We start from the raw sequence: 12,180 nt of genomic DNA, 5'->3' as shown, positions 1-12,180 counted from the left end.
ACAGTGACCTGAAGGTGGAACTGTTCCTTTAACTGCTCTTTATACTCCTCGTAGGGTGATGGGACCTGGACCTGTAAAAAGCAAAGACCATGTCTTCGAAAGCAACTTAGTCCCCGGATTTTCCCATACTTTTCAGCAGCCCAGATCACTGTTGCCTCTGTCCTGGGCAACTGGCCCAGCCCAGCCCACCTAGATCGCCTAATTAGCTTATTTGACATTCCTTGCACTGTTGCACCTGGCCCACCCCAGACTACTCACCACTCCTTAATCCCATCCATATCCTTTCACTGTCCTGTTTATATATCTCCCCATCATTAAGTTACAGATTCCCTAAGAACTTCTCTGACATTATTGGCATTACAATAAACCTTGTCTCTTGACTGGAAGAGAGTTTGAGTATGTAAATTCATTCCAGGTGGAAGCCACCTTGTATCCTGACATTTGGAGTTTCCAGCAACCCCAAACTACATCAAGACTGCTATTCAAATGCTCAGCCATTTACAAGAGTTTTGATTTCTGCCAATGAATACATGGTTGGAGATGGAGATGGGGAAGCTAACCCACAAGGGACAGATTTGACTTAGCTCAGGCTGAGAAGGGGGCAGAGCCAACTAGAGCTAATTACTGCAGTAATGATACCCGAGATCCCCAAGCCCCAGACTAGTGGTGCCCTCTGGAGAGCCTTAACAAAGAAATGAACCCGTAGCAAGAGCAGTGATGGTTGGTGTGTTTATGCAGGCAATCACCACCTTGAACAGCAACTTAGCCAACGCCCCACCTGTCTACATTTGTTGTCCTATTTAATTATTTCATTTTATTGATCTTTTTTTCACCTTCATTTACAAATATAGCCCTTCCCCCTTCTCTCCCCAGACAACAATCCCATATAATAAAGAATAAAATTTTAAAAAAGACTTCAGTGAAACTGACCAACATATTAACTGAGCTGTGCAATGCTTCATACTCACAACCCTCTGCCTCTGCACAGACGTGGGTTCTCCCACCTCTTCTCCAGGCCAACCAGGCACTTTCCCATTCTTTGTAATTGTTATTTTAATTTTCACTGTTATAGTCATCGTGCGCATTGTTTACTGGTTCTGGTTACTTAACTTTTACAGGAGTCAGTCAGTTAAACTAGCGTTTATTAAATATCAATGAGATCCTAAATACCAGGGATACATGACAACAAAAAAGTCCCTGCCCTCAAGGAGCTATCCTAAAGGAAGAGACAAAATACAGACAAAGGAGGTGCAGACAGAATGTATTGGTGGTCATCAGCAGAGGAAAGGTTCTAGCATTAAGGGGAATTGGGAAAGACTTCTTGTAGAAGGTAGCATTTTATCAGGGACCTGGAGGAAGCCAGAAGGCAGAGATGAAAAGGGAGAGCATTCCAGACAGTCAGCGGAAACCATGGGAGTAGAGAGATAGAGTACTATAAGTTAAACCACAGTAAGGAGGCCAGTGTACCTAGATCAAAGGGCATATGGAGGAAATAAGGCAAAAGAAGATTGGTTATGAAGGGCTTTGAAAGTCAAACAGGGGATTTGATATTTGATCTTGAAAGTAACAGGGAGCCACTAGAGTGGAGGGTATAGATGGGGTCAGAACCGTGCTTTAGGAAGATCACTGACAGCTGAGTGGAGGAAGGATTGACCTGGGGAGACTTAAGGCAGGGAGATCAATCAGCAGCTCTCACAGTAGTCTAGGGCTGACAATGACTTGTACCAGAATAGTGACAGAGAAGAGACACAGGCACAGGAGAGGGATTCTGTGAAGGTAGAACTGATAGGACTGCAACAGACTGGATGCTGGGGAAGAAAGTGAGGAGCCAAGGATGACACCTAGGTTTTGAGCCTAGGAAGATGGTGGGAGGGGCCATGCACAGTATGAGGAAAGTTACGAAGAGGGGAGGGTTGCCAGGGAAAGACGAGTTCAGTTTTGGACAGGTTGAGTTTAAGAGGTCTATAAGACACCCCGTATGAGAAAACTAAAAGGCAGTTGGATATATGAGATTGAAGGCAGGAGAGAAGCTATGGTTATCCAAACATGAGAAACATCTATGTAGAGATAATTGAGATCATGGAAACTGATGAGATCCCCAAGTGAAATAATCTAGAGGGAGACATTCCTCTAAGTTTTCCCATGCTTCTTTGGATTCTTTATGCTCAGTAATTTCTTACAACCCAGCAAGAATCTGTTATATTTATGTACCTTAATTTATTTAGCCATTCCCTAGTGGATGGGAATCTTCTTTGTTTACAATTCTTTGCTACTTCAAAAAGATGCTATGAATATTTTGGTGTCTGTGGAATCTTTCTTTTCCTCTTTGACCTCCTTGGGGTATGTGCCTAGTAGGGTGATCTCTGAGTCAGCAGTGCCTATGGACATTTTAGTCACTTTCTTTGCATGATTCCAAATTTCTTTCCAGAATGGTTGGACCAATCCAGAGCTCCACCGTCAGTGCATTAGTGTGCTGATCTTTCCACAGCCCATCCAACTTGGACCACTTCCATACTGGGTCAATCTGCCAATTTTCTGGGTATGAGATAAAGACTTAGAGTTGTTTTTACTTGCATTTCTCTTGTTAGTAATTTGGAGTGTTTGCTCATATGGTTGTCCATAGTTTGTCATTCTTTTGAGAACTGTTGATTCGTTGAGCACTTATCCATTCCCCCAGATCTTTTCGCCCCCACAGGAACTATTGTCTAGTCATATTTCCTTAATATAATTATGCAAATTATTTTTTAAAATACAAGTAAAGGATTTTATGTAAAGTCCTATTAAATTTCACCTTATTAGATTCAGTGTGATGCCATAGTCAAATAATATATACTGTATTTGGATCCTGACTCTCTCAGTGGGTTTGTTAACTATTCCTTCTAGATTTGTGGCATCTGAAAATATAAGGAGCATGCCATCTATGCCTTTATCTTGATAAAAATGTTAAATAGCACAGATCCCTGGGGCACTCTTCTACACACCTCTATCCATGTTGATATTAACCCATGAATGAACAACTCACTGGGTCAAGTCATTTGATAATGACAATATCTAATGTTTGAACAAGGTTTTAAGGTTTGCAAAGTCTTGTCTCATTTGATCTTTGCAACAGCCCTGCCAAGAAGGTGCTCTTACTATTATTCCCATATCACAGATGAAGAAACTGAATGACTTTCCTAGGGTCACAGAGCTAGAAGTGTCTGAGGTTGGATTTGAACTCAGGCTCTCCAGACTCGACTTCTATGCCTGAACATATATATATAATCTATATGTATATATGTGTATGTGCACACATATACACATATAGACATATACACATATATACATGCATGTATATGTGTGTGTATGTATACACGAACCATAGTCTAGCTTGCTTGTCTCCATCTTGTCCGCAAGAATAAATAGCATGAAGACTCAGGATCCCATAGACTAGAGATACTAGATACTGCAAAGATACCAGAGATATGCTAGAGATACTGCATACTGCAAAGGTCTCAATATATATCAGAGATACCTGATATTCTGGAAGCCTTGGAGAAGCTGGAGATATCAGAGATGTTAGAGAGGGTTAGACCCAGGACTGACCTTTGCGGTCAGTTCTGGGTGGTAGGTTAAGAGTACTTAGGGGAGCTAGCTAGGACCGTCTCTGCCCAGGCTTGGATGAAGGACCAGGGGATGCTTAGTCTAACATGCACTAAGTCCTGACATCTGTGGACTCATTGCTTCCTTTGATGATGACAATTTCACGGTCCTGTGGGATGAGTGGGACAGACACCTGGAGGCTCATGTAGGTTAAAGAATTTGCCTGAGGGCATAGGTTGTGTCAAAGGTGGAGTCTCTATCAGGCTTCAGAAGAAAAAGGGACTGCATGACCATCGCTGTCTTCAAGCATGTGAAAAGTTTCCATGGTATTAATTAGTAGATTTGGCCCCAGAGGACACAGCTAGAAGTTAAAAAAAAAATCTGTTGCTAATATTAGCAGTATGGTGGGGTGTGGCCTCAGACAGCCTCAGTGTCCTCATCTGTAAAAGAGGATGCCTCCATTCCACACCTGGGATGCCTCAGGCTCCACCAAACTCTCTGAAATAATCCAGCTCACTTTGAGCCATAGCTGTCAGGTTTTCTCCCCAGGGCCAGAACTGGGTCTGATTTAAGAACTTGGTGCATGGGAATGCTTCATAAATGTGGACTGCATTGCATGGTGCTGTCCAGCACCTTTGTTTGGGAACCTGGTCTGAGATGACAGTGGCTAATGGAGTTGGAGGGGGAGGGGCTCTGAGCTGAGTCAGAGTGGACTCTCTGAGCTGGAGTGGGGAGTCTCAGGGGGTCCTTGATCTGGATTAAAGGTCAAAAGGGGGATCTCTGAGCTGGGATAGGGAGGTTAAAGGGGGTCCCTGAGATGGAATGGAGGTCATGGGGGGTTAACAAGCATTTATTAAGCACTTATTATGTGCAAGGTGCTCTGCTAAAAGCTATATAAATATTATCTCATTTAAAGGGGTTCACAGGGAGTCTCTGACTTGGGATGGAAGATTTTCTGCTTGGCTGCTTTTCGGGGCTGTTGGAAGGTGGATGATCTCCAGGAAGAATGGAGTTTTCATGTGTGACAGATACCTGACCACAGATAACACGTGCCCAAGCAGTACTACACTGACCAACACCACATGTAAGCCAGACCTGTTAGTGAGGACAGAAGGTGGGAGAACAGAGAAGGGGGCTGATGAAAGATCCTGGAGGTGAGTATTGGAGGTCAGAGAAGGATGGAAGAAAGTGGAGGTGGAGGCTGAAGGTGGAGACAAGGGAGTAGGCAGCTGGAAGGTGGCTCTTGGTGGGGCAGGTTGCCTGTGAGGTGGGGAGTCAGAGGGCAGAGGCTGGTAGCTGGACTGAGCATTCACCAGTGAAAGTCAAAGGGGTTTCAGCTGCTGCTGTGGCCCAGTCCAAGGAGATTGGCGATGCTGGGTGTGGTTGGCAGCCGTCCAGAGATACTGAAGATGCTGCTGCCCCCTCGTCCCCGGCCTCGACCTGAGCCTGTAGCTGTGGTGGGCAGGAGGCAGCAACTTCCTGTGCCCGCTTGGTACAGCAGCAGTCCCAACAGCAGAAGGGCCCCCATGACACCCAGGACGATGCCCGCAGTTAGCATAGTGGCCAGGGGCCTGGCTGGGCTGGGGCTGGGGCCAGGGCCAGAAGTGGGGGAAGCAGCCAGGCTGATCAGCACTAGGCCACTGCCCAGCAGTACCAGGCCACTGACCAGGACCACGAGACTGTCTGCTCCTCCCCCACTGCGCAACAGGGCCACGTGCTGGGGTTGCCGGATACAGTTCATATCCTGCACGGCAGAGCCCAGCAGTTGCTTTACCAGCACCAGCAGGGCCAACAGACAGAGGACAGTGCCCATGGCAAGGCGCCACTCACCTGAGCGACTGCTAGTGGAGTAGAGTAGGGCCACCCCACCAGCTCCACAGCCGGCCACTAGCCCCACAGCCACAGAGAAGCAGAGTGCTGCACGCCGGGGCTCCTGAGACCACCATAGTTCCACATGTTCCTCCAGTGCATCTGGAGCTCCCGCCCCACTCAGAGGCATGGGTACCCTGTGCTGCTGCAGGTCAGGGGATGCTTCCAGCTGGGCCATCTTCTGCAGCTGTGTTTGAAGGCCAGGGCTGATGCTAGAGAGGACCAGGGCAGGTACGGGGCACAGAGAGTCCAGGGAGACTTAGGAAGAGTCACAGGGGGCTTAGCTTCATAGCTGCCCTCCCTACCCACAGCTGGCCTAGGCCCTGTGGGTCAAGTCCCTCTGCACAGTCCACAGCAAATCCATTGTCACCTAGGAAGACAGAGATGCAGATGAGACTGGTGCTTGCTGCTCCTGAGGTGCCCAGGGAAGAGCCCTGTTCTCTCCTCTTCAGTACCCTCCCCCTCCCTTTGAGGGCTGCCCCTTCCCCAGCAATACCCTTGCCTTCCCTCTCCTTCCATACTCCCAGCAGCCCCTCTCCCCCACCTTCCAAGATTCCAGTGTTCTGGTTCCTTCATAGTATGCCAGTGGGGCTCCTATCTGGACAGCTCGAAAGCTGAGCTCTCAGTACTGTTTCCAGCAGGGCCTGAAATAAAGGCCCATTGAGCCTCAGGCCACTCCTATGACCTCAGCTGCATCTTGTCACCACCAGCTCCACCGTAACCCTTCAGCACCCAGAGAACTGGCATTCCCTTTCCCAGAGGGGAAGGGGCCCATCTCTAGGGGTCAGGATCCTGTCTAATTACAGGCACTTGCCAGGTGTTACCCTCAGCTCTGGGTCCCTAATGCCCACCCAGGACCTGAAAACAAAATGCACCAGAGCTCCTGATCAATAAGAAGACAGTGGGTGAAGGCAGGTGCCCCAATCAGTAAGAAGCCCTTCCCTGGCAAAGGGCCCTCTGGAAGTCCTTATACATGAACAAACACTTTCTGTAACCCAGGGGTTTGCAAACTTTTGGGTCTCAAGATCCCTTTATGCTCTTAAAAATTTGAAACCTACCTGCCCCCCTTCCCTCCCCCCCCTGTTTTTATTTGCATGGGTTATACCTATTGATGGCTGTTATATTCAAAATGAAAATCTTGGTATTGTTATGAAAATGACTGATTTCATAGAACCCCCTGAAAAGGGCTGGGGATTTCCAAGGACCAGAGTTTGAGAACTGCTCCTCTAGCAATCCTTCCTCTTTCTGGCATCCACTGAGATCTTGTACTGCTCTAGACATGGCATCCCTGGCCAACCCTTCCAGCACTGGCTGCATCTTTTCTCATGCTTCCCACTTCAGGTGGGGAAGTTTGAATGGTCCTCAAATTGCCACTTCTAGACCCTTCTTTCACCACTCAGCCACCCCTATGGATTGTCACCCAATCCATATCCTAGAAGCCATTATCCATCCACTCCAAAATCATTCTCCCCTCTTTCACAAGGAAGTTGGTTCCTGATTCACGGTCTTCCTCACCACTTTCCCCTCTACCACTATACTCGGAGACTTCAATATACACATTGATGTTCCCTCAAATGCCCTGATCTCCCAATTCCCCAATCTCTTCAACTACATGACTTCCTCTTCCACGCCTCTACCCCAGCCATATCTGGGAATGATCACACCCTTGATCTGACCACAAGTCTTCACAAAATCTGGAAGTCCTCTATGTGATCCTAACCTCCTATCACTCCATCTCTGCCTCTGCCACTCTTCTTACCATGACCTTCCTCCTCTGCCTCCCTTAGTGCCTTGGGCTTCTCTCTGGCTGTTGCTTCACTTTTCTCTTCCAATCTTGATGTTGGAGCTGACTACTTCATCTCCATACTGTCCTCTATCCTCATATCCCTTGTCCTACCAGTTCCTATGAGAGCTCAGGAAGTCATCCATCTGTACTGATTAGGTCCACTATAAATCTGTTGGCTGGGTCCTTACCACAGCAAGGCAATGCTATGTTCCTTCCCTTAGTCCTCTCTCTACAATGGCTGTTTCCAACTTTCTCTTTTCTCTTCCAGCCTTCCACTTTTCAGCTGAGAATGTTACTGAGAAAATGGAGGTCATTCACCTTAAGCTCATTCTTCTTCTCCTTCCTTATCTTACACCTCTCTGACATATTCTGCTCACTATCTTTTCCTTCACTTCACTTTCCAAAGTAGATCTTCTGAACCATAAAACTATGCATACCCTTTGACCTAGCAATACTGGTTCTAGGTCTGTATCCCAAAGATATCAAAGGACAAGGACAAGGAACCCATACGTACAAAAATATTTCTAACAGCTTTTTTTGTGGTGGCAAAGAATTGGAAACTGAGGTGATGCCCATTCATTGGGAAATGGCTGACCAAGTTGTCCTATAGGATTGTGATGGAATACTATTATGCTGTGAGAAATGATGAAGGAGATGATTTTGGAAAAACCTGGGAAGATCTATAGGAACTGATGCAAAGTGAAGTGAGCAACCAAGAAAACATTGTATCCAGCAGCAGCAATATTGTAAAGATAATCTGCTTTGAAAGACTTAGCTACTCTGATCAACACAACGATCCATTTAATGTCAAAGGGCTTAGGATGAAAAAATGCTATCAACATCCAGAGAGAGAACTGATGAACTCTGAATGCAGATTGAAGCATTTAAAATTTTATTTTATTTTTTGCCGCATGACATGTGGAAATGGTCTGTATAACTTCGTATGTATAATGGGTATCCTATTTCTTGCCTGCTTAATGGGTAGAGGAGGGGAAAAACAAGCAGTCTTTCTTGCCAAGGCAGATCCCTCTACAAGCACACTTGGTCCTGTTCTATCCCATCTTCTTCAGTAGAGGTCCTCCCCCTTCCCCTGTCTCCATCATGCCCTCCTGTCTCTAATCTTCAGTCTCTCCCTGTCTCCTGGCTATATCTTTGCTGTCTACACATGCATCTCTCCCCTAATCTGGAAAACGACCAAACCCTTACTTGACCCTACCATTCCCTCCAGCTCTATCTCTTCTCCCTTTCACAAAGTCCTAGAAAAAGCTGTCTCCCTTTGTTGTTGCTTCCTCTTCTCTCACTCATTTCTCCACCCTTTCCAACCTGGTTTCCAACCTCAATATTCAACCCAAATCTCTCTCTCCAAAGTTATCAGTGATCTTTCTTAATTGGTGAATTACATGGCCTTTTCTTTGTCTTCCTCCTTCTTAGGGTTCCTTCAGCCTTTGACACATTGATAACTTTTTCCTCTCTCCTCTCTGGATTTTTGGAATCCTGCCCTCTCCTTACTTGCTTCTGACCAGACTGACCACCCCTTCTCAGTCTCTTTAGCTGGATCTTCATTTACATCCTACTCTTTCACTGTAGATGTCCCCCAAAGCTCTGTCCTGGGCCCTTGCTGCTCTCTCTACACTTTCACTTGGTCATCATCATGGGGTGAATTATCATCTCTAGGCAAGCGACTCCCAGGTCTGTACAGCCAGGCTCTCCTGAGCTTCAGACCCTCTATTAATTGGTCCTGTTAAACCTCTTGAACTAGATGTTCCAAAACAGAGCTCATTATCTTCCCTCCCCCAATTCTTCTAATGAAGGTAGTTCAATGGAAACCTCTTGCCAAGGTAACATGGAACCATTAACTATTACCCAGTCTTTGAGCCTGGCCATCCAATTAGTTCCATATCTATCTGATTGCATTATCATCCATGTTTCTCCATCTTCTCCACAAGAATAGAGTGAGACATTTCACCAAAATTATTAGTTTTGCTAATAGCTAAATAAACTCCATAGCATCCCCTTCACCTACTACTACAGTAACCATGTCAGAAAAGGAAAGGAGATGATTGACTGACAGCCAGGATGGGGAGGGACTTAGTGCCCATGACAGGAGGCTAGGTTGAAAGAACTAGTGGTATTTTGCCTAGAGAAGGTTCAGGGGATACATGAGAGCTGTCTTTAGGTGTCTGAGGGACTCCAGATGGAGGGGGGGATGAGGTGTGTGTGTGTGTGTGGGAGACGTTACAAAGAGCCAGATGAGGTTAAATGTCAGGAGAAACTGGCCACACTGACAATTGCCTCAGAGTGGGAGGGGCTCTGAGTCCCGGGGAGGGTTCCCACCAGACAGGAGCCAGAATTTGTCCAGGGATTTATGGGAGGAGGAGTGGCTATAGTTCCGAGGCAGAGCCCTTAAATCCTGGGGGTGGGAGAGGGATGGGATGGGGAAGTGTGTACCTTTAGTTGCCCGACTTAGTCTTTTTGTTTCCACAGACCCTCCACAGGTCACTCCTCATCTCCTCTCACTGGAAGGTGGCCAGGGCAGGTCCGCTTTAGTCATCTTTATCTGACAGGCCCAAGGACTGTCAGTGACTTGTCCAGGAATTCAGGGTAGAGGTGGGGGTGGGACGGTGTATGCTGGACTCTGGCCTGCCTTCCACCTCCCAGGTCTGGGATCTCAAGGAGGCACAGGCGGAGGACTGACCTGGAGACAGAGGTGTGGGTCCGTAGGGTCCAAGGACAGCAGCTGAGAAGGTAGGATGGCAGGGAGTCCGGAAGGAAGGTAAAACCCAGAGGAAAATTCAGACGGAAGACTACCTATCTTCGACAGCCACAGGTGAGCTGGGGGAGGAGGCAAGGCAAGCAACAGGTGGCCCTTCCTGTCCCTGAACCTTCCCCTGGATTGGCTGCAGCTGATCTGCCTGCCCGCCCTCTGTTTTCCCAGCAGGACTGGGGCGGGGACATTCCCCAGCTGGGCAGGGCTGGGGCCTTACTGGAAATGGAATCTCCTTTAATTCGGGGCCAACCTGCCCTGGGAGAAGGAGGAGGAGGAAAAGGTGGGATAAGAGGATGTACAGGCTAGAAGTGGAGGAGAAGGAGGAGTAATACTGCCTGTTCACTTGCTACTCTGGTTCTCCTACAATTTCCCTGAGGCCCCCAAGGCCATTGACCCCTCTGAACACAGCTCCCTAACTGTCCCTATCACATACCCTCTACCCAATCCCCACATCCACTGACCCTCTAGAACCCTTCTGATATACCCTTGGCTCTCCAAGTGCCTCCCAAACCCCACTATCCCAGGCTAATCCACCCCAGAAGGATCCTCCCTATATAGCCCCAGGAGCTCTGACCCCCCAGATCTTCCATTGCTTCCAGTGGGGCCCCGAGCCTGCTCTAGGGTCCATCCCTTTAGGCTGTTTAAAGCTGATGTTTGGGGAGTATTTAGGTCTCATGGGGAGCTCAGTCCAATGGGGTAGTGTCCTGCCTGTCCTGTTTGACAGAGCCTGATGGAAGAGGAGGTTCTGAACTCTGTCAAGCCCTGATGAACCTGTCCCTGCCTGGTTTCAGTCCCATTCACTTCCATCCACTGAACATTTATTAAGCCCCAAACACTCCTTATCTCATGGAGTTTACTCAGGGATGCAACCTGTATACAGACAAGTCCTTACCTGATGATTTAGGTGGAAGCACCCAAAACAAGACAGGATTCAAGGAAGCTAGGCATTCCAAGAAGCAGACTTGAGGAGGGACAGCCTGGGCCAAGGCAGTATTGTGTACAGGGAACCAGCAAGGCCAAATGAGCTGAACTGACAAGTGGTCATTAGGCTGGAGAGGTGGGTTGGAGTCAGGTTGTGAAGATGACAGGGAGTAAGGGTTGTGGCTATGTGAGTGAAGAGAAGGGGGCAGCTGGAAGAACATGGAGGGAGGGTTGACAAGATGTGGCAGCCATTTAGAATGTGGGGTGAAAGACAGGAGGAGGCAAGAATGAATAAGAGGTTGTGAGCCTGGGTGACTGGAAGGATGATGGTGACCTGTACAGAAATGGGAATATTGGGAATGAGATGAGGTCTGATTTCATCACGGTAAGTCTGGAATTCCTATGGAAATACAGGTGGTGGTCTCAGTCAGGCAATAGGTACTTCTTAGGTACCTACTACGTGCTGGGTACTGTGCTAAACACTAGGAATACAGAGAAAGGCAAAACCACATCCCTTGCCCTCACAGAGCTTCCCTTCTAATCATTATGCGGATATCCAGTAGAAAGTGTGAGCCTAGAGCACAGGAGAGAAGAGGGCTAGATACATAGATCTGAGTCATTGGCATAGAGGTCATTGAACCCATGGGTGTTGGAGACATCACCAAGTGCGAGAGTACAGAGAGAAGAGAGGATGATCTAGGAAAAGAAACAGACTGACCTGATAGGTAGAAGGAGAACCAGGAGTGTCATGGAAGCCAATGGAGGAGAAGTAGATGAGAGGAAGGTACAATATTAAAAGCTAGTGAGGTCAAACTGAACAAAGACTGAGAAACACCATTGATTGGAGCAGTTGAGATCATTGCTGGGTGATACTGAAGCAAGCACTTCTGTTTGGTGGTAGAGTTGGAAAGCCCATTGGAGGAATGTGAGAAATGAGTTGGAGGTAAGGAAACAGAGGCCAGGATATACTAGACAAAGCTTCCTAGGAGTTTGGTGGTGAAAGGGAGAACTTTGCCATTGACTAACAGCATGACCTTGAGCAAGTCACAACCTCTCTGACCTCAGTTTCCTCCTCTGTAAAAAAAATGAAGGAGGTTGGATTCTATGGCCTCCACTTTCCCTTCTAACTTTAAGTATTTGTTCATGTGAACACCTGCCATTATTCACTGGAACAACCCTGGTGGAGCCTTGGATTTTGCCCCTGCCTCTGTAGTCCCCACATTCTCAGCTACCTAGAGCCAGAATAGAAAGTTCT

At 47.4% G+C, this 12,180-nt stretch overlaps 1 protein-coding gene across 3 annotated transcripts; it reads right to left on the bottom strand.

The window, feature by feature from the left end:
- Positions 1–1,124: 1,124 nt before the first annotated feature.
- Positions 1,125–12,117, bottom strand: TMEM125 (transmembrane protein 125). 3 transcript variants are annotated; one of them, XM_072649125.1, is made up of 2 exons: positions 9,686–12,117; positions 1,125–5,821 (listed from the first exon to the last, which is right to left on the bottom strand). In XM_072649125.1, the coding sequence occupies exon 2, from the start codon at positions 5,627–5,629 to the stop codon at positions 4,916–4,918; it is 714 nt and encodes a 237-aa protein (XP_072505226.1). In that variant the 5' UTR covers positions 5,630–5,821; positions 9,686–12,117; the 3' UTR covers positions 1,125–4,915. The 3 variants fall into 3 exon arrangements, with proteins under 3 accessions (XP_072505226.1, XP_072505227.1, XP_072505228.1); XM_072649126.1 differs by having other exon boundaries at positions 9,933–12,117; XM_072649127.1 differs by lacking the exon at positions 9,686–12,117 and adding an exon at positions 5,996–6,499.
- Positions 12,118–12,180: the final 63 nt, after the last annotated feature.

This window comes from Notamacropus eugenii, chromosome 2, assembly GCF_028372415.1.
Source record: "Notamacropus eugenii isolate mMacEug1 chromosome 2, mMacEug1.pri_v2, whole genome shotgun sequence".
Classification (NCBI taxonomy): Eukaryota; Metazoa; Chordata; class Mammalia; order Diprotodontia; family Macropodidae; genus Notamacropus; species Notamacropus eugenii.
Note: the sequence above shows the minus strand (reverse complement) of the source record. Positions and strands in the feature narration are given on the sequence as shown.